This window comes from Quercus robur, chromosome 1 (assembly GCF_932294415.1).
Source record: "Quercus robur chromosome 1, dhQueRobu3.1, whole genome shotgun sequence".
In the NCBI taxonomy this organism is placed as follows: domain Eukaryota; kingdom Viridiplantae; phylum Streptophyta; class Magnoliopsida; order Fagales; family Fagaceae; genus Quercus; species Quercus robur.
In genome coordinates this window covers 35505680-35528090 of record NC_065534.1, presented here as the reverse complement: position 1 = coordinate 35528090, position 22411 = coordinate 35505680, and the positions used below count along the sequence as shown (strand labels likewise).

The window sequence follows — 22411 nt, the reverse complement described above, 5'->3', positions numbered from 1 at the left end:
GTTATCGTTTGCCAACAACCTTTTTGTTATGGGTCCTACCATTTTTGAGTTATGAGTTATGAAAACTGAGAATTGAGTTATGAAAATTGCCAATCCAAACAGCCTCTATATCTTCATCTCTTGCAAAAAAAAAGAAACCGGTCTACTATTGATCCCCTGCCACATACTGAGCGGTTGAGAGCCGTTATAATATAATTTCAAACCGAACTAACCATGCAAACCCTGAAACCTCTCTTGTAGTCTGCAATGCCGATAATCCCACTCCTCATCCTGTTCTTGCTCTTTCCCACATCCCCGTCCATGGAATCCCAGAGATACACTGGTAATCCCACTCCTCATCTCTCTCTCTCCCTCTCTCTCTGGAACTAAGTCTACACATTTTTAGAAGGACTCATTTGATCTTACTGGAGAAGCATAACGGGTTTTAATTTCCAATTCTTATAAGGAACTCATTTGATTTTTCTTGAAAAGAATAATGGGTTTTAATTTTCTGCCCAAGTTTTTCAAGTTTTATGGGTGTACAACACTTGGTTGAGTTTTGGTGGTTTCTTTATGTTTCCCTTCTGGATTTTTTTTTTTTTGGTATATTTTCTTTCGGAAATTCTAAGATAATAATTTTTGTTTCAGGTCAAGAGCCATCTAGAAGTTCTGGACACAGGCTTTCAAAACCTCTGGTTGGTGAAGATGGGAGGATTTATGTTTGTTCTGAGAAAGATTTATTTGCATTTGAAAGTAATGGTACCATTGCATGGACCATACATTTAGACTATACATGTAATGCTGCTATGGCTCCTGTTCAGGGTGGTCTAGGAAAGGTCAGCAATTTTTTTTTTTTTTTGGTTTTATGTGTTTAATTTCAGATTCTATGTCACTGCGGCTACTAGTTTGCAACTTCCTTATTTCAATTGTAATGGCGTTGGATGAAAATTTTAAGTTTTGCTAGCTAAGAAGGGGAAAACGCCGATGTGAATTTATTGTCACTCTTTAATACCGAGCTTTTGATTGCTTAACATTTAAGTTCATTTGATGGGCGTTAATATATATATATATATATATATATATATATGTTTAACCCTCATCTTCTCTGGATATATATATATATATGTTTAACCCTCATCTTCTCTGAAATTACATAGTCAGCATGTCAATGACTATACCGTATGCAAATTGACTCAAGCTAATCAATGATCATAACTTATGCATGTTCACTCAATTAAGTCAATAGTATGTATTTTTATAACTTCCACCCCCCTCTCATGCTGATTTAGAATGAAAAAAATTAGGCATGTCATGCTTTGAGATCAATGTTCTATTTGCTTTAAGTGGTAGAGCCTCTTGAATATGACATGTTAGGGAGATGCATCACTTGTCATTATTCCTTTCACTCTCACCTTTTGTTGACTTCTTTTTTTTCAAGTTTATTATGTACTGCAAAACTTGTTCCAGCTAGACACATGTTGCAAATATATGGTAGCCTTTCACTGAACCCTTGGAAATATTATCATTTTGTGCAACTTTTTATGTTCATAAATTCTTTCAATGTATTTCCAGATATATTTGGTTGCAGAAAACAGAGTACTGAAGATCAACTCTTTTAATATTGGCTCATCCAAACCTGCTGCAGAAGTTTTCTTTGATCCAGTGCCAGGTCAAGAGGAACTGATTGAAATTATTGGGCTCTCAGTAAGCACACTTAGTTCATCTGTATTTATCAATATTAAGAATCGAGGACTCTTTGCATATACGACACGTGGACAACTGCTCTGGAGTGTTGGACCTGTGAGTTATCGATTTGGCTACCAACTAGGTTGCAGGAAAAATGTCACAGATTGTTATTTTACTTCAGTTCCTGTGATTGATCAATGTGAAGCTAGTATATATGTAATGTCCACACATCCCTTGTTTCCTTCATTCTTCTCTGACGTTTGGCTATAACTGTTAGATACATGTTGAATTTTGATCAGTCCTCTTCTCATATGCAAAGTTGCGATGATTTAAATGAAATGATTTCTTTAAGGGGCATTTTTTGGAGCTTTAATTAAGTTTGAAATTGTCAATTCTTTCAGGACTAAACTCTCTTTCAATATATGCCTTCATGCTTATGGACTTGTATCTATGTTATGCATTGGCAGATCTCAAATACTGAAGGAGAACTATATAGTTTATCAGTTCGTAGCCCTTACTTCAAATGGATCCAGGATTTTAGTTCCCTCGACAAATATTACACCGTCACCCCTGGAAACAATGGTCGTTTGTATGTCACTGTACCAGCTAGGGCCCTTGTGCTGGCTCTAGATGTCTCTACGGGTACTGTTTTATGGCAGAGATCTATTGGGCCATTGAGTACTACGGAATGTGCACCTGTTGTGGATTCTAATGGTAACTGTATGATCACAAATACTTGTAGTTGGTACATGTTGCTTTGCACCATAAATTTGTCATATCATATTGATTTAGATGTTCAAAGTTTAGGATAACAATATTTGAGAAGCATTTGAGGGGACAAAAGTAGTACCTGTCAATGTGCACAAGGGGTGCACACAGTATCTTGTTATTATGAAAATAATCAAATGGGAGCATCTCCTGCTCAAGAACACAGTAGATGGTGTACTCAAGTGTACAAAGCCCACCAAATGCATGTTCAACTTGCTAATAAAAACAATTGCATTATTTAATAATTATGTATGAACTGTTGAATTCACTTTAAATTGGGGATAAATGTGCTCAATTTAACTTTAAAAAGCCTTAGGTCCCAACTAAATGTCACTACACAACTTTTTTCTTTTGGGTTATCTGACTCTATATACAGTCATATTCTCTATGGCATAAATTAAAATGGCTCCCATTCTGCATGTGTCGGTCTTAGTTGCTCATGGTTCATTTGTCCTCAACCAATGCCACCTCTAGTGTATCTTAATATGCCTTTCTCATTACATATTTTCTTATATTGCTATTATTCCATATCAACATCCTCAATTTTATTTTTTACACTCATTATGGTAGTACATGATACAGCTGGCTTTATGATTGCCTTACATAATCAATTATTTAATTTGAAATACACTACATTATCTCATGGTGCTCCAGGTTTTTCTTCTCGTAAATCTGTAGATCTTCACCATTTTTTTTGTGCGGACTGTCAATACTAGGAAATGGTATTGTAAAACTTCTAGCACTTATTGGCCATCAATACACCTTAGACCTCTTTTTCTTTTTCTTTTTTCACCTGGTTTTATTATGTTCTTAATGTTGTTTACCATGAGAATGAAATTGCTGTAACAATTTGGTTTTTTTTTTTTTTGGGTCAAAATAACTAATTGAATCTTCTGCCTTTTTTTTTTTTTTTTTTTTTTTTTAATCTTGTTGTGTGATTGCTAAGCTCCTTTAATCTTGTTACTTATTGATGTACCAGGTTGGTTATCTGTTGGTTCTTTGGATGGGTTCCTATACTCATTTTCACCAACTGGGATTCTTAAGAAATTTTCGAAGGCAGGTACACTGAATTGTGTGATTTAAGTTGCTCCACTGCTTGATTGCTCAGGCTATGCAGTTTATTTTTCTCAGACATAGATGGAGGGAAAGATTAGCCAAACAATTGATGAATATACTTATGTCTCAGCAATGAGACCAAAAACTGTAATCTTCACTTTGTTGGTTCCAGCAACTGGATTCACCTATTGGTCTGAAAGATATCCTGGTAATTTCAGTTTTCAGTAATATTTCCTCAAAGTTGAGGCTACATTCTTTGAATTCGTCTCTTTCTAAGTACAATATATTTTAACTTTACACTCAAAATGATTTTAGTGGATTGTATCAGATCAATTCTCATCCTCCTTGTCCGAGAGTGATTTGCGCCAATTTGTACTGGATGAGGGGATCCTTCTTGCTTTTGTGGCTGCTTCAAGTGAGATTCTCTTAATAAAGCATGTGTGCTAATTGCAGAGTGTAAAGTGAAATACACATTCTGTGACGTCAAAAATAATTTAGGCTTATTTCTCTCTCTCTCTCTCTCTTTCTCTCTCATACCATAATTAAGGCTTAGTTTAATAGTAGAGAGTGTCTCATGTGGAATCCACACATGCTGTAAGAGAGAGGGGTATGATATAATCTCATAAGATACTTGTTCATTGAGTAGAATAGAATTTATGTCTATTATATCAAAGGATAGGGCATTCTGGAATATTTGTCTTTGTCACATTCGACAAAAATTAAACCATTCTGAAGAAAATCACAGAATGGATGGCTAAGAATCATCTAATCATTATTATTTGTTACTATAAGAAATTACTTGGTTACATTTTTTTTTCTTTAAGCCAGATGAATAAAAATTGGGATAAGGTTTTTTCTACCAACCATCTCTCCTAGACTCCGCAAAAGCGGGAAGCCTTGTGCAATGGATATGATCTTTTTACATGGACAAAAGTAAAGTCCCTGAGAAGATGCATGCTCAAATGAGGCTTTTCCAAAACTGGACATATTTTGTATTTTGATAATACCATTATATACACATTCTAAACAAAAACAATTGAATCTTTTACTCCTTTCAAGAAACTAAATTCACATTTTGATTTGAACTTTGTTTCTGAGTTTTAATATAGTTTTACTCACATCTTGACAATTGTAATTGATGCAGAGACTGGCAACCCACTGCAATGTCGTACCAAACGTAATCTTTGTTCTACTACCTTGTCCTTCACTTCATACTGTGCACTGTATCTAATTTGTGTTCATTAACAGGTCAGAAGTGTGCATCTAGCTGCTCGCAAGCAAAGCCCAAGTATCTCAGCATCTACACAGGTACGTTGCAACCTTCTGCCTATGTTAAAGAAGAACGTATTGTTTATGAACTACCAATAATACTCTTTCTTTCAGGTAATGAAAGGGCAATAATACTCTTCCTGCTATTTGAATCTGCTGTGTTGGTCATGCTAGCTGGACTTGTACGGTTCTGTTGTATATTTTGGAGGAAAAAGAAGGTTCAAGGCCAAGACCTTGGAAGTTTCCTAGAAAAGCGAGTAAGCTTGAATCCTTATATTTTTGCTGAAATAACACTAGATAGTGGGGTAAGGGAGATGTCTATTGCTTCATTGGCAATTTACACTAGAGGGAGACATATCGTTCTCTTTACACTGGTAAAAGAAGCATACTTTCTCTTGGTTTCATCTAAATCAATTTCTTTATTTTTTTTTTTTTATGATAATCAATTTCTTTATTTAAGAAAAGAAAGCTTAGAAGGCCATGCTACCTTCAATAACATGAGAATGTTTGTTGTCTTTTTGGCCTTTCAGCGCTCTCTCCAGCTCAAAAAGAAAGTATTTGATAGGACAATTACAGAGCTTGAGCAGAAAGCAGCAGAGCAGGCAGTAGCCAATGAAGTTTTTGAAAAATTGGGGGATATGGTACGAGAAAGGGAAGGAATAGAAAGGAAGTTGTCAACAACCTACAGTCTGGGCAGAGACAGGGCTGGCTCACAGTCTAAATCTATGCTTCCACTATATGATGGGAAAACAAGGAGCTATTCTTTCCTAGGTGCAAAGAAAGAAAGTGTAACAGTATTTCACACATTAAGTGATACGTCTTCTGAAGAAAGCGGGAGTGAGAAAGATACCCACTGGGGTTTTCATGAAGAGGAGTTAGCAGCCAAGGCAAAAGCAAAGGCAAAGGCACCCATTGAAGCTGAGAGTTCAAGTGATGATGGGATCTATGAAACAGACTATCAGAGTAGTCCATCGGAGACCACATCAAGTTCAAGAGGATTTATCAATCCATTAAATGGGGTGCAAGAGTCGGGGGAAGTGAAATTGCATGATAAAGAAGTGAAATCCATGCAAACTGGTAGCAGATTAAGTTTAAAAAGAAGAAGGGCCTTGTCATCAACTAATTAGAGACTTGATAGGTGATTCATATCTTGTAATGCTAACCATGCAGTTCTACAAATCTATTCACTTGATTGAAGTAGTCCAAAAATCTGTTTGTTATCTTGGTTCATGGAGTTTGAAGAACAGCACCCACGGGTAACCACTAGAACGGGGTGGGAAAAAACCACCCCCTCCCCCCCCCCCCCCCCCCCCCTAAAAGTAGCCTTTTAGCTTTGCCTCTCTAAGGTGGTGCTATGGTGGACTAATGACGAGAATAAAAGAAAAGATGAGAGAACTCCCAGAACGGTAAAATTCACTCCTTTAATTATGGCTGTTGATAAAATTTTGACGTAGATTAAGGATAAGCACTACCTCAAATGGCCAAGGCCATTACATTCATCCCTTAACATCCGTGACAAGAAGAAGTATTGTTGGTTTCACAAGAATCAAGGCCACTACACAGAAGATTGCCAGGACCTAAAGGAGCAGATAGAGAAGTTGATATGGAAAGGAAAACTACAGAAGTATGTGAAGAAGGGGGAGTCTAGTAGGTTCAGAGACGGTAACAAAAACCAGTGCGAGTCCTTGCCCAGAGACGAGGATCACACATTCCAGCCTCCGTAGAATGTGATCAGAGAGATAAAGATGATTGCAGGAGAGCCATTCACAGGCGGGTCATTTAGGTCCCTCAGGAAAACATGTCAGAGGTAGGTGAACAGTGTCTACATGATACCACCGTTTAAGCAGAGACGGATGGACCAAGACATGTCTTTCAACGAGGAAGATGCTAGGGGAGTGAAGCAGCCACATAACGATCTCCTAGTCATAATGCTCACGATAGAAGGATTTAATATCAAGAGGATCCTCGTGGACAATGGTAGCTCCGTAGACATCATCTACCTTCCCGCTTTCCAGCAGTTGAAGTTAGATCCAAAAAAACTGCGTCCGTTTGACTCTCCCCTTGTCAGTTTCAGTGGAGATAGAGTATATCCCAAGGACATAATGTTGGGAATGCACCAAGGCCGTGTGCAAAAGCTTGCTCCGGAGCGAGGAAGTCCACACATATTATATAGCTGTGGTGAAGACAGTTTTGTTCAACATGTGGGTTTAATTTATGATATGCTGGTTATTGATGCTCTTGTTTCTCCCTTCTATTTTGAGATTTAGTTATTTCCCTTTCCCTTTCAGTTTGGTTTGCGAAGTAGTTCTGCTACAAAACTTTTCTGTTGCTCCTCATTGACAGAAAATAGTAAGTGGCCTCCAAAGAACATAAGGTTCAATGCCATTGTAATTGACCCAAGAAATCTGAATTACAATGCTGTCGGAGGATCTGATGAATATGCACGTGTTTATGACTTGAGAAAATGCCAATTGAATGCATCGAGTAATCTAGATAGACCTGTGAACACATTGCGACCAACATCTTTCACATCACAGGGTTGTCTTACTCTAATACAAGTGAACTTCTTGTCTTGTACAACGATGAACTCATTTATCTATTTCAAAAGTACACGGGGTTGGGCCCCCCATCATCATCTGCCCCAACTGAAGATCTTTTGAAAAATGAAGAGCCACACGTTTACTTGGGCCATAGAAATTCGAAGACAGTTAAAGTAGTGAGTTTCCTTGGCCCCAATGATGAATATGTCTTGAGTGGGTCTGCTTGTGGCCATATATTTATTTGGAAGAAGAAGGGAGCTAAATTAGTGCGTTTAATGGTAGGTGATCGCCATGTTATAAATCATCTTGCGCCCATCCCCATATTCCTATTCTTGCTACTTGTGGGATAGAAAAGAATGAAAAGCTCTGGGCTCCTATGGCAAGTGATGCTCCTCCAATGCCTGCCAATGCTGAACAGCTAGTATCTTTAGCCTCCTTCACCCACCCCCAGGTCTTCTCCTTCTATTGTTTTGGTAGGGACACAGACTTATTTATTGCAAGTAATTTTCTGATACTTAATATCTGTGAATAGATTATGGAGTCTAATAGACAAGGCAGGGAAGACCATGCAAGGGTACTCTTGCCCCTGATGTTATCATGCATATCCTGTGCCTGCAGAGGTGACAAACAATGGCATACACTGAAAGGAGATACAGCAGAGTTGATATTGAGAGTGATGAAGAAGATGGAGGATATGGATTGTCAGATGGTGATACATCTTTGTGGAGAAGGTTTTATAGGAAATTCCACTGAGTGCAACGTTGGCTAGAAGTTTGTAACTTATAAAGTAAGCCAATTTGGGTTCTATTTTCCTCCTATCCTTCCATTATGTTAATTGTTATATGCTGGATATTCGTCTAGTATTTATAATCTGTGATATGGGATGCCTATCTTTATTAGGTGAGGGTTTTAAATAAGGATTTGGATGATGTATTATCTTCAGAGCTAATGGTAACACCCTTACCTTTGATTCTTGATGTCCAACTTAGTGAAAGGAAGTCTAGTAGCATTGTCAGATGTACATGAAGTGCAGAAGCTGAACAGGTACTATCTTTGCAGGAGTTAAGAGTTTTTTGTTTGGTTGGTAGACTTGAAAGGTTTCATGTGTATAAATAGGTGGGCGCAAACAAATGAAGGTAAAGCTTGCTTGCTAATTTTGGGGCTCTAGTTTGTTAGAGCATGGTAAACTCCTGATATTTTGTAGTAATAGGGGTTAGTTTGTATAAAGGGGTGTCACATTTTTTATTTTATTTTATTTTATTTATGTGATTATCCAATTAGGAATCTAAAATTTTAGATTTATTTATTTATTTATTTATTTTTGGTTAAAAAATAATCGAATACTCAGTTTACAAGTCTACAAGTTTGTTTTGGTTGGTGTTAATATCGAGTTGAATTGGATATATGCTCTCAAATCCAGATTCTGCAACAATAATTATTGACCAAACTAGAAATATTACTTGTCACACATACAATAACATAAGTACTAAAATGTGTTTGGATAAATTTTATGACCACTATGTTGTACCTCGATTATTGTTCGAACATACACCATACCTAGCTGATTTGATCTTCAACTTTATTTCTTTTATTTGTTTCTACCTAGATTCATGAATCATGATTATTTTGTTGTACACATGCGGTCAAAAGTTAAATCATCTTCAAGCTTCAATTATGTTTCAACTGAGGTTATGAATTAATTCTCAAAAAAAAGAAAAAAAGAAAAGAAAAGAAGTTTCAATTGAGGTTATAGGTAATTTCAAATTTGAAATATATATCATGTTACGACCACCTCTACCACGACTTACACCACGTCTACTGCAAGGAGCTATGGTGATTCTTTGTTGTAACAGACCTGATCAAGAGAATAAATATGGTTTTAATTCGAGGAAAAACCATACCTCCCAAGAGCAATTTCTGAATAATATTCTGATTGATTTTACTGATATAATGCAAAGCTATATAAATAGCTTTACAGACCAAGATAACAATAAACAAATCCGACATCCCTAAACAACTCAACATCTAGATAAGGATAAGCACGATTCCTAACCAAACTCCCTAATACTCCAATCTGATAACAATTCAGATTGCTATTATTATCTTTCCTAAACAAATTCGAATAAAAAGATAAAGCAAGTTTGAAACAGAGGCACATCCACTCCAGTGTGTAACACAGCAACTCCCACTGCTTCAATTGCTGCCTTGCAGACATAACATAACATAACCCAATCAAACATATTATAACATATTATAACATAACCCAATCAATGTTTATCCCATTATAGCTTACAATAGGGCAGGGTAGTGATTTTGATATGCCACAATCTTCTAAGTCAAAAACATAGAGAAATCGATCACGATACTTTGTAAAGTAGATTGAATTTTGCTTGACCCCCCTTTCTCTTGCAATACAAGACATACCCTTTTCGTTGGCAAGAAAAATAGTCCGCTCGCCTATGCTTTTCACTTGGATCCATTTCTTTTCCGCCTGATCCATTTGAAAAATTAAGAAACCATAAACTGTGTGAGCTGGAAAGTATATCATGTGAACATACAGTAGCTCACCACAAGATTCAATCAAATATGTCCAGAAACATACTATCCTTGGAGGTATTAGCTTAGTTAACTCCATTCCTGACACCGTAAATCGAAGTTCTGACCCTACAAATTCAGCCGTAAATAATTCTTGGGGAGTCAAAATGTAAAGTTTTCCCCCATACATTGTTGCATCCAATATTCCTCTATCTTCAAATTCTTGTTGACCAAATTTGTTATCACCGGGCTGGCAAAAGTAAAATATGGATCTTTTACTGTTGAAGAAGATTATGTGACAGTGATCATTTGGGTCACTTGGTGGCGAGGACAAAATGCAAATACGACAATCATCAATGGTTTCCAATCGCGGGAGCTGCACAACCTCCTTAGATATAGGATTCATAACACACAAATCTAAAGAGTCCACATCTTTCAACACTAACCAACCGTTAGTGTTAGCATATATCATTTTATTGCGCATCTCTGGGATTGACTTTGTGGAAAAACGATTTTCTGATATGCTAAAAAAAATTTGTCTCTCTAGATATTTTCCATCAGAAATTACAAACCAAGGATATGATTGAGGGATAGTAGGTGCAGAAAGCTTTTCCTCTTCCTTTTGAGTTGCTACTTGCATGAATTGTTCTGTTTCTTCCGACGCTTCCATCCTCTTAATAAACTGAAAGAATTTGGAACAAATAAAAGTGGAAAAAGAATGAGTACCATTATAATAAAGTAAAATTTAAGCTACTTCAAAATAATAAATAATGGAGTGAATGACCTATGTTTAGGGATTGAATCATAGTTATTAAACCTGGCCCGAATCTCATAATTGTTCCATAGCATCTAGAAAGAGATTCTTTAACTCGGCCAGTTGAATTAGAAAACTAGTTACCCAATACCTAGATTTATCCGGGTGTTTAAATGGACCGTTTGTGCAGAAGCCCTAATCAAACCTGTAGGTGTGGCAACCTATGTAACTCGATTGGGCAGTTAGGTTTGTAAAATTTGTAAATTTACATTTATAGATCCATTTTATTGACTTATCTACTATTTAATATGTTATAATATGGTAATTTAAAGAGGTGAGAATCTAAATTTTTTTTATTAAAAAAAAATGCACTTCTTTATTTGTCTGCCTACTTCCAAGACTCTCATCTTATTAAAGACTATTCTATTACGTGAAACCTTGATTTTGAATGATAATGACTAGTTTAATTTAGGAATATACCTTTTTTAAAATTTAAATATTTATGTTATGATCTCTCAAACATATTTATATATATATATATATATATTAAAATTATTTGACCTTACAATTCGACTAATAACCCTTTGATCAATGTCCAGACTTGGTTAATTGTAAAAAATTTATGAAATATCTATTTGTACAAATAAATCTTAATACTACCCAACCATGAACTCAATATCATCTACACCGTAGACTTATTAAAAGTTTTTATGTGATAGAATTTTAATCTATAGAGTCAATTGTATAATAGTTGCTCTTTATCACGAGATCAACACACTAAGGTATTGGTGGGGTTTAAACTTTGAACCCTGACTTATTAAAAGTTAGAACCTAACGGTGATGAAAAACTTTATTTGATTAAAAGAACTATAAATAAAAAATTTCATGAAAGAAATTATCCCAACATCAATCAATTATATCAATGAAAGCACGCAACCCACCCAAAATTTACTAGTAGCATAACTTAATTAAAATTCACCTAAATGTGTAAACCTAGATTCACACAGTTTCCTATCCAGGACATGCAATATAGTAATAATTTGATTCGATTCATCAACATATCAAAATTTACTTTAGTTCCTGGGAAAAATGCTTGGACCAAATTGGCACGCACAAATAAAAAAAACCCAAAAAAGAAAAAAAAAAAAAAACTTGAATACACATAAATATTTTAAGCATTCAATTAAAAAGAAACCCCCCACCCAATTGGGACAAATTAGTCTTTGAAATTTATTTTCGCAGCTCAAGATTGGAGAAGCAAAAATTATATCAGCGAAAACAAAATTTACACACCTGTTCTTTCTCCAAAGCCGAAGGAGCATTGATGTTGGCAGCCATTAGACCTAGCGTGAAACAACTGAAGTTTAAAGATTCAAAGTGCTGTATGTATCTCTGTTTTTTTTTTCTTTGTTGGTGTCTCTATATATATAATCCGTTATTACTGTTTGGATCTGCTTGTTTCGTTCTTCTTCAGCCTCATGAGCACAACAAACTTGAGCCTCGATCTAGACTTTGTTGTTTCCTTGGTTATGGCGAAACTCAAAAGGGGTATAGGTGTTATGATCCTGTCTCTCATCGTCTTCGTGTTTCTCGTAATGTTGTCTTTTGGGAACACCGATTGTTTGTTGAGCTCTCTCACTTTCGTTCTTCCTTAACTAACTCCTCTGTTTTAGAAATCTTTCCAGACGAGTCTCTTGTTCCTTCTACAAATACTTTTGATCCTTCTTTGGACTTCTCTCCAGATATTTTTGATGCTTCTCCTAGACAGGTTGAAGATGAACAGGTTGATGACGAGCTACCCCACCTTGAGCCTGGGTCCCCTGCTCCTGCTCCGCCTGAAGATCCTCCACAAGACATTCCACATCGCCACTCAACCTGGGTAAGATCCGTTCCTACACATTTACTTGACTATCATTGTTACACTGCCCTTGCTACACTTCACGAGCCTCAAACCTATCGTGAGGCCTCCACTGACCCTTTATGGCAGATTGCAATGAAAGAGGAACTTGATGCATTAACCAAAAACCATACCTGGGATCTGGTCACTCTTCCTCCTGGACAGTCTGTGGTTGGTTGTAAGTGGATCTATAAGATCAAGACTCGCTCTGATGGGTCCATTGAGCGCTACAAGGCTCGGCTTGTTGCAAAAGGTTTTACACAGGAGTATGGGATTGATTATGAAGAGACTTTTGCTCCAGTTGCTCGTATCTCATCTGTTCGTGCCCTCTTAGCTGTTGCTGCTGCTAGTAAATGGGATCTTTTTCAGATGGATGTTAAAAATGCTTTCCTTAATGGGGATTTGAGTGAAGCAGTCTATATGCAACCTCCTCCTGGTCTCTCTGTTGACTCAAACAAGGTTTGTCATCTTCGACGTGCACTTTATGGTCTTAAACAAGCTCCACGAGCTTGGTTTGCCAAGTTCAGCTCCACTATCTTTCGCTTGGGTTACACTGCCAGTCCGTATGATTCTGCCTTATTTCTTCGTCGTACTGATAAAGGCACCATTTTGCTTCTTCTATATGTGGATGATATGATCATAACTGGTGATGACCTCAGTGGCATTCAAGAACTCAAGGATTTTCTCAGTCAGCAATTTGAGATGAAAGATCTTGGACATCTCAGTTATTTCTTGGGTCTTGAAATTACTCATTCCACAGATGGTCTTTATATTACTCAAGCCAAGTATGCTTCTGACCTTTTATCTCGAGCTGGACTCACTGACAGCAAGACTGTTGACACTCCGGTTGAACTTAATGCGCATTTGACACCCTCGGGGGGGAAACCATTGTCTAATCCTTCTCTTTACAGACGATTGGTTGGCAGCCTAGTTTATCTCACAGTTACTCGTCCAGACATCTCCTATGCTGTTCATCAGGTGAGCCAGTATCTGTCTGCTCCACGATCTACTCACTATGCTGCTGTTCTGCGCATTCTTCGATATCTGAAGGGCACTCTCTTCCATGGCCTTTTCTACTCAGCTCAGTCTCCTCTTGTACTTCGTGCATTTTCTGATGCTGATTGGGCAGGGGATCCCACTGATCGCAGGTCCACTACAGGTTATTGCTTTCTCCTTGGTTCTTCTTTGATTTCTTGGCGAAGTAAGAAACAAACTTTTGTGGCCCGCTCTAGTACTGAAGCAGAATATCGTGCCCTTGCTGATACCACATCTGAGCTCCTTTGGCTACGCTGGCTTCTTAAGGATTTGGGTGTGTCCACCTCCTCTGCTACTCCCCTTTATTGTGACAACCAGAGTGCCATTCATATTGCTCACAATGATGTCTTTCATGAACGGACTAAACACATCGAGATTGATTGTCATTTTATCCGTTATCATCTTGTCCATGGTGCTCTTAAGCTCTTCTCCGTCTCCTCCAAAGATCAACTTGCAGATATCTTCACCAAGTCACTTCCTAAGAGACGCACTCGTGATTTAGTTGACAACCTCAAGTTGGTCTCACATCCACCTTGAGTTTGAGGGGGGCTGTTAATGTATATTATATTATATTATGGGCTTTAGGCCCAATTACCTTTCTTGTATAGCACACTTGTACTTGTACTACACTTTACTTGTACCGCACACTTACGCCTCCTATATAAGGCTCTGATGTATATTCTCTCATTAAGAAATACAATACAATCTTCCAGTATTTCTAACAATTACCATTCCCAAAAGGATTAGAAATCCAATGCCGACCAGAATTGGTAATTGTACATAATAAAAACTCTTCATATATTATTTATTTATAATAATTGGTCCGTAAATACTACTACTCCAACATTGTTTAGGATTACATCAAAATTCTGCTAGGGCTAGGAAATCTAAATTACTATTTAAGACTAAAAATATCACATTATTTAGTCGCTCCCACAACCATAATCAACTGCGGCTACTTCTGGTTTCTCCAAAAAAAAAAAAAAAAAACTGCGGCTACTTCCCATACTGTATGTATCTGATTTTATTTATTTTAAATGTTTGTTGTGACTTGGATTTTTTTGTTATATTTGTTTAGTTGTGACTTATGAGTGACTAACTAATCTATTGGGATTTATAACCGAGACTCAACCTTTCTTCTTCTTCTTCTTCTTGTTCTTATTAGTATTATTTTGATAATTTGATAGTTGAGAATGAGGATTTGAAACCTGAATTTTGTTCTTGACTTTGTTGTTGTTGTTGTTAAATTTGTTTAGTTTTGAGGTTGTTTAGGTGGGTTTAAAATTTATTAGTGATTTTTTATGTGGATTGCTGGGGATTGATGGATTGTGTTGGCTTAGCGAGGGAAAACAGTAATTTTTAATATATATATATATATATATATATGGTTTTGTTAGTGTCAATGTCTAGAGAATAAAGTACATGGTAAAAACCAATATCATATGGATTATTACAGTCTTTACTACATCTTTTTTTTTTTTCTTTTTGAAAATTTTCTAGTAAAATTTTGAAGAATACATGGTACTTTTTTTAACTTGAATGTATTAAATAAGGATTTATTGTGTGCACACACGACTGTGATAAATAAGGATTTAATGAAATTCTAATAATTAAGGATCGAATCAAATTGTATTCCTCTTCAAATGAGAAGATTATTACTTTCATCGGGTCCTAATATTGGTTCTATTGCACGTTTTGTGGTCTAATTAGTTTATGCAAAAATTTTCTTTTTCTTATTTTATGATTGTAAAACAAAAACCACAAATTCACCTTTTAAAGTGCCTTTGATATTAACTTTTTTCAGTTAACATACCTCAACAAAAAGTGATAAAGGACTATATTTGGAGGCAGCTTCCGGAGAATATGGCCAAAGAAATTGTCCAAATTAATTCTGAGAAGGACCAAGAAAAGAAAAAACTAAATGAATCTTGGTCTCAACTTCCACCAGAACTTCTGCAATTAGTGTCAGCGCATCTTTTTTGCGGGGACTTCACTACTTTTCGTGCAATATGCAAATCATGGCGATCAAGCAGTCTTATTAGTCGGCCACTCCTGCCCTTATTGGATTCCCCACATTCTCAAACTCCATGTTTAATGTCCGTGGGCAACTATAAATGTCGTATTTTTCACCCAATATACAACAACGCTTATCATATGGACATTCCAGAATTGTTGAATGCAACCATCCACTATTCAGAGTATGGTTGGCTGCTCTTATCTCGGGATGATTGCAGCGTCTTTTTCTTTCATCCTTTTAATAAGATTAAGATTGAACTTCCTAGTTGTCTTCCATTTGAAACAATGTGTTTTTCATCGCCACCAACTTCTACAAATTGTTTTGTTATTGGATTCACATTTGCAGCTATAGAAGTTGCCTTGATTAGGCGTGGTGAAGTGGATTGGACTATCAGAAGAGTTAAGGGTTGTTCTGTGCTATCCGGATGTAATCCTGTATTATACAAAGGGAAGTGTTATTGTTTGTTTATGTCAGGAGATGTGGGAGTATTTGATCTCAACGAGTACTTAAGAGAACCTAACCAACACTCATTACATTGGATTTTATTTTCTACTGGCCTTCCACAGCATTTACGTGATTCACATGAACGAAGTTACTTGATGAAAGGAAATGGAAAGCTTTTAGCAGTTTTTGAGGTCCATGATTGTCAGCAATGTGTTTACGTTTTCTCATTGAACTTCTTCACAACGAGAACACGGATGATATGGCATAAAGTATGTAATTTGGGAAATAAAATACTCTATACTAGTCTCAAAGGTTCGTTCTCAGAATCAACTGTAGTGAAAGGAATGGATAACAAGATTTACTTGCCAAATGTTCTAGAGAATCAAGGCAATAGTAATGTATTCTATTCTCTCAAAACAAATAAGTACCACTCGTTTTTCAGTGATTATTCAACCAAGATTTCATCTCATGGAAAAGTACTAAACAACAGCGCTTGGATTATACCCATGTTGACAACAATGGATCGAGAGTTAAATTGGTGATATATACTGAATGAAAGGAAGAATTGCACATATTTGAAGTTTTGAGAGATAATTACAACATGCTGCTAACTTATAGTTCGAACACTTTCCCTTCTAAACTCTCAAGCATTTTGTATATGGGGAGGTGCCAATTTTGCTATAAAGCCTTTAGCCACATATTTGAAGTTTTAATTCAATTAAAATGTTATTTTTATTTTTAAGAGTTCTTATTTATTATGGTTTAATTTTAGAGAGTGAGTTTTGCATTTTAACCAAAAAAAACTAAAATAAGACTAGTAAAATAAACTTAAAGTTATGGACTATTAATTGTACATAATTAAAACTCTTCATATATTATATATTTATTTATAATAATTGGTCCGTAAATACTACTACTCCTGCATTGTAATTGTTCCAACTATTAGCTGGCTTTTCTAGTTAGCAAGTAACGAGTCTAACAGTTAGTTTTACTTCTTCCTTCTTCCTTTTTGTTTTTCTTTCTTCTTTAATTGGTGGTGGGTTGGATTGCCTTGGTTTTTCTTTGGGTTGTCACTAGAGTGTGGGACCTGTAATCCAATGAATTCTTTTATGTCTCAAAAGGCTTTTCGGCTGGAGTTTTTGCTTCCGTTGCCACTTTGTATAGATAACGGGCCTCGGGCCTTAAATAAAAAGGCTATGTTCCAATGCTTTAAGAAAGAGACCGTGAGCTTATAATAACCCCGTGATGACAACAGTAGATCAGGAGTTAAATTGGTGATATATATTGAATGGTAAGAAGAACTTTACATATTTGAAGTTTAAATTCAATTAAAATTTTATTTTTATTTTAAGAGTTCTTATTCATTATGGTGAAATTTAGATGGAGTTTTGCATTTTAACCAAAAAAATTAAAATAGGACTAGTAAAATAAACTACTCCCTCTGTCCCACTTTGTTTGTCCTGTTTGAAAAGTCAAACATTTTAAGGGAACATCATTTATTGTCTTGTCTGTCTTATAAAAATATATAAGTTTACAAAACTACCCTTAAATAAATTTATCAGCTTTTTTTAAAAGGAGTTATTCTTAATGAGGCTTAGGGGTATAATAGGAACATTAGTAAACTAATAACTTTTATTTTTAGAAACAGGACAATATTTTGGGACATCCCAAAATAGAATAGAGGACAAACAAAGTGGGACGGAGGGAGTAATAGTTATGGTATGTCAAGTTGGGTTAGATAAATTGAAAAACTATCAACGCGAACTTGACTCAACCGAAGGCTCAAAATAAAAGTTCTACCCAATCCAACCCGTCAACCCAAAAAAAATCAACTCAAGATGTCAAGTTGGATGGAGTTGGTTTTGTTGGGTTAGTGGATTGGAAGCAAATCCCCATTAGAGACAATATGCATTAAAAATTTAAAATCAAAATGTTTTACAGATTGTAACTGCTTTAATAGAAATGAGAAATAAAATGAAAAATGAGAATCATCATAGTTGGATTTCAATTTTTTATTAAAAAAAAAAAAAAAAAAGAGAAATGGAACATGCATTCTCAATAAAAATGCATTTCACAAATCCCAAATGGCTAACTAAACATGCAAATTTTATTTTTATTTATTTTAGGCAAAATACAATTTTTTTTTTTTTTTTTTTTTTTTTTTTTTTTTTTTTTTGGTTTTCTACATTGTTTTGTCAAATCTTTCATTCAAAGACTAATCGCTGTTAGTGATGGGGGAGCCTATAGTGGGGTAAATCACTGATCTAGGAAATTTTTTCAAATAACACACTTTCTTCCCATAACGAAGAAAAAAAAAAAAAAAACAGAGATTCTACTCTAACCTAATCTAAGTGTATACGTGTGTGAAACTTCCTCTGGAGACTTGAATCCCAACTCTTGCTTTTCACATTCCATAACTATACTTGTAGAGTGATCATTACATTAAGAGTGTGCGATATTCGGTGGTCACACATTTTTTTTTTTTTTAAGACACGAGATAATTGGGTAAAAGGAAATAAATTGGAACAATAAAAACCTAAAAGTGAGAGAGAGAAAAATTGTATAGTGATGAACCGATCGGGATGGGTTAGGGAAAAAGTTGTATACTCTGTTGTGTCTTTACCCTCTTTCTGTTGATAACCAAAAAAAGAAAAAAGAAAAAAGATCAGAACGCTGTGCGAAAATGGAGATTCGTTATGGTGGAATTCAAGGTGGGTTTGCACAGATTTGCAGGAGAGAGATGGGCTTCACTAAGCCCAGATGCTTCGCTCGCAGATTCTCTGCTTCTGAGGTTTCCAATTCTTGCTCCTTTCCTCCTTTTCTTCCTGATTTACCACGTTTCTTATCAAATGCCTTACATTTATTGCTTTTTATATATTAATGAAACCCAATTAATCTACTTGACAACTTCATGCCCAACCTGATTTATTTGTAGATAGATTGGTTACTGAGGCATACGAGAAAAAAGAGTACAAATCCAAATTGTTTTGTTTTATATATTACCTTTATTGTTTTGTTTTAAATGTGGTTCCATAACGAATACGATCTTTTTTTTTTTTTTTTGATGAATCAAAGTTTTATTCAGTCCAAATGAAAAGTACAAATCTTATTTCTATACAAACACAATGCTAGTTCATAGTAGCATGGTTGTGTACAAATCACTCAATCATAATCTATCAACTCCTATCAAACATATAATGGAGCTGCCCAAGCTACTTTACAAATCATAGGTGTCATTGTTTTGCCTTTCAAGCTAATAACTACACAATTCAGCATTCCAGCCTTCAATTGGCCTTATAATGAGACATTTGCTGAGGACAGTAAAAAACACATGATCTCTCAAGTCTCAACTCTGCTGTTTTTTTCTATAAAAAACATGTAACATATCCCCTCTGTAGACCGATTTGCAAGACTGTCTCTTGTTGATGACCTGTTTTGTCACTGAGCCAACAAATAGGATCATGCTTTTGGCACTGATTTAAAAAAAAAAGGGCTTTCACCGATTAACGTTCTCTGGTTTGAAAGGCACTTCAGGTTTCAAAGCCAACAAATAAGAGTAAAGTTTATTTTTCCTGTTAAATATCTGTTTCTCGATTCAGTTAGATGGCATCTTCTTTATGGATCCTTCATCAATTACCTCTGTATAGAAAGATCTATATGAACTGATGAAGCATTGTAATGGTTGATTATGTGATTTCACATATCAGTGCAGGTCCTTGTAAAGCAAATAAATCTTTATGGCAAGTTAAATGGTCATGAAGGTTGTGTAAATGACGTGGATTTCAACTCTACTGGTGATCTCCTTGTATCAGGTTCTGATGACAAACAAGTTATATTTTGGAATTGGGAAACTAAAACTAAACAGCTCTCATATCCTTCTGGCCACTTGGATAACATATTCCAGACCAGAATTATACCATTCACTGATGATCGGAAAATAGTGACTTCTTCCTCTGATGGCCAGGTGAATTTATAACTAAATTCTTCTCTTCCCTTTTCATATTCATTTTGGTTTTTGGTGAAATGCTCTTGGCAATGAACCGATTATCCATTTGGGCCTCTTTATTGAATTTTCTTTTTCATTGTAAAAACAATTTGACTTGTTGACCTTTTTCATTATTTTATAGTTTTGTATTTTGATGTGCTATAATCACTTTCTCCAGAGAAGCCTCAAATGTTAAAGGCTGTTATTTGGAAAAAAAGATTTGGAGGAAAATAAACCATAAAATGTGGGAGTTGTTTGCCTGCAGAAGATTTTGTTCATTCTGTCCATTTTGTCCACTGTGTGCTGCCTGAAAATTATAAGAATTTTAGTAATTTCCATCCTAACAGTCTGGGTAAACTGTTCTATCTTTACCCACTTGCTTAGATTTTGGCTTATTTTCTAACCATTCTGAAAGTGTTTTTCCCCTTGCAGGTAAGGCTTGGCCAGGTCTTGGAGGATGGCCAAGTTGATACGAAAATGTTGGGCATGCACCAAGGCCGTGTGCACAAGCTTGCTCTGGAGCCAGGAAGTCCGCACATATTATATAGCTGTGGTGAAGACAGTTTTGTTCAACATGTGGGTTTAATTTATGATATGCTGGTTATTGATGCTCTTATTTCTCCCTTCTATTTTGAGATTTAGTTATTTCCTTTTCCCTTTCAGTTTGATTTGCGAAGTAGTTCTGCTACAAAACTTTTCTGTTGCTCCTCATTGACAGAAAATAGTAAGCGGCCTCCAAAGAACATAAGGTTGAATGCCATTGTAATTGACTCAAGAAATTCGAATTACATTGCTGTTGGAGGATCTGATGAATATGCACGTGTTTATGACTTGAGAAAATGCCAATTGAATGCATCAAGTAATCTAGATAGACCTGTGAACACATTTTGCCCGCGTCACCTGATTGCGACCAACAACTTTCACATCACAGGGTTGTCTTACTCTAATACAAGTGAACTTCTTGTCTCGTACAACGATGAACTCATTTATCTATTTCAAAAGTACATGGGGTTGGGCGCCTCATCATCATCTGCCTCAACTGAAGATCTATTGAAAAATGAAGAGCCACAGGTTTACTTGGGCCATAGAAATTCGAAGACAGTTAAAGGAGTGAGTTTTTTTGGCCCAAATGATGAATATGTCTTGAGTGGGTCTGATTGTGGCCATATATTTATTTGGAAGAAGAAGGGAGCTAAATTAGTGCGTTTAATGGTAGGTGATCGCCATGTTGTAAATCATCTTGCCCCCCATCCCCATATTCCTATTCTTGCTACTTGTGGGATAGAAAATAATGTAAAGCTCTGGGCTCCTATGGCAAGCGATGCTCCTCCAATGCCTGCCAATGCTGAACAGGTACTATCTTTAGCCTCCTTTACCCTCCCCCAGGTCTTCTCCTTCTTTTGTTTTGGTGGGGAGGCAGTTCAAATAAGGCAGTTGGACACAAAATATGACTTATTTATTGCATGTAATTTTCTGATACTTAATCTGTGAATAGATTATGGAGTCTAATAGACAAGGCAGGGAAGACCATGCAAGGGTAACTCTTACCCCTGATGTTATCATGCATGTCTTGCGCCTGCAGAGGCGACAGACGATGGCATACACTGAAAGGAGATACAGCAGAGCTGATATTGAGAGTGATGAAGATGATGAAGGATATGGATTCTCAGATGGTGATACATCTACTGGAGAGGGTTCAATTGGAAATTCCACTGAGTGCAAGATTAGCTAGAAGTTTGTAACTTAAGTAAGCCAATTTGGGTTCTATTTTTCTCCTATCCTTCCATTATGTTAATTTTAATATGCTTGATAATCGTCTAGTATTTATAATCTGTGATATGGGATGCCTATCTTTATTTGGTGGGGCTGGGGGTGTTAAATAAGGATTTGGATTCTTCAGGGCTAATGGTAACGCCCTGACTTCCTATTCTTGATGTCCAACTTAGTGCTGACATTATGTGTTTTGGTTTTGTGACAGGAAGTGCAGTAGCATTGTCAGAAGTACATGAATTGCAGAAGCTAAATTTTGCTAAATGGATGAGCTTAAACTTGTACATATTTCTTATGCCAACAATCGTTTTCTACTTTCAGAATGCCCAGTTTTGAAGCAAGAGCAGACCTTCTGGAGTGTGTGATGTAATATAATTTCTGGTCCAAATGTCCTGAATATGTACGCTAATTGTATTCTAGATAGAATAACATTCGGTCACGATAACTCACTGTGTTTGTGCAATGTAGTGCAAGTTTGCCAATATGGTAGTTGTCTATTTGATTATATATACACACTATTATTTAAGGGGTTTCTCTTGTTTGGATTCCTTATTTTTTAGTTCAAAAATGCCCTTACACCTCTATGTTTAAGTAGAGACAAAACTAAAGGATAGTCCGGTAAAAATGCAACTCTAACTCCCACTAAAATATTGCCTAAAAAATAGGACCACTCTCC

General features: G+C 36.0%; 3 protein-coding genes and 1 pseudogene across 3 annotated transcripts; 3 read left to right on the top strand and 1 right to left on the bottom strand.

The window, feature by feature from the left end:
- Positions 1-246: 246 nt before the first annotated feature.
- On the top strand, positions 247-6063 carry LOC126704896 (protein GAMETE EXPRESSED 3-like; annotated as a pseudogene).
- A 521-nt stretch (positions 6064-6584) lies between these two features.
- Positions 6585-8067, top strand: LOC126704823 (uncharacterized). The gene is made up of 4 exons (XM_050403839.1): positions 6585-6959; positions 7047-7242; positions 7296-7576; positions 7831-8067. The coding sequence occupies exons 1-4, from the start codon at positions 6585-6587 to the stop codon at positions 8065-8067; spliced, it is 1089 nt and encodes a 362-aa protein (XP_050259796.1).
- Positions 8068-9371: 1304 nt separating this feature from the next.
- On the bottom strand, positions 9372-10493 carry LOC126733105 (uncharacterized). The gene is made up of 2 exons (XM_050436292.1): positions 9867-10493; positions 9372-9789 (listed from the first exon to the last, which is right to left on the bottom strand). The coding sequence occupies exons 1-2, from the start codon at positions 10471-10473 to the stop codon at positions 9656-9658; spliced, it is 741 nt and encodes a 246-aa protein (XP_050292249.1). The 5' UTR covers positions 10474-10493; the 3' UTR covers positions 9372-9655.
- Positions 10494-18498: 8005 nt separating this feature from the next.
- LOC126733102 (protein ALTERED SEED GERMINATION 2) lies at positions 18499-22217 on the top strand. Its single transcript, XM_050436279.1, has 6 exons — positions 18499-18771; positions 19693-19944; positions 20398-20541; positions 20629-21318; positions 21461-21712; positions 21944-22217. The coding sequence occupies exons 1-5, from the start codon at positions 18664-18666 to the stop codon at positions 21695-21697; spliced, it is 1431 nt and encodes a 476-aa protein (XP_050292236.1). The 5' UTR covers positions 18499-18663; the 3' UTR covers positions 21698-21712; positions 21944-22217.
- The last annotated feature ends 194 nt before the right edge of the window (positions 22218-22411 follow it).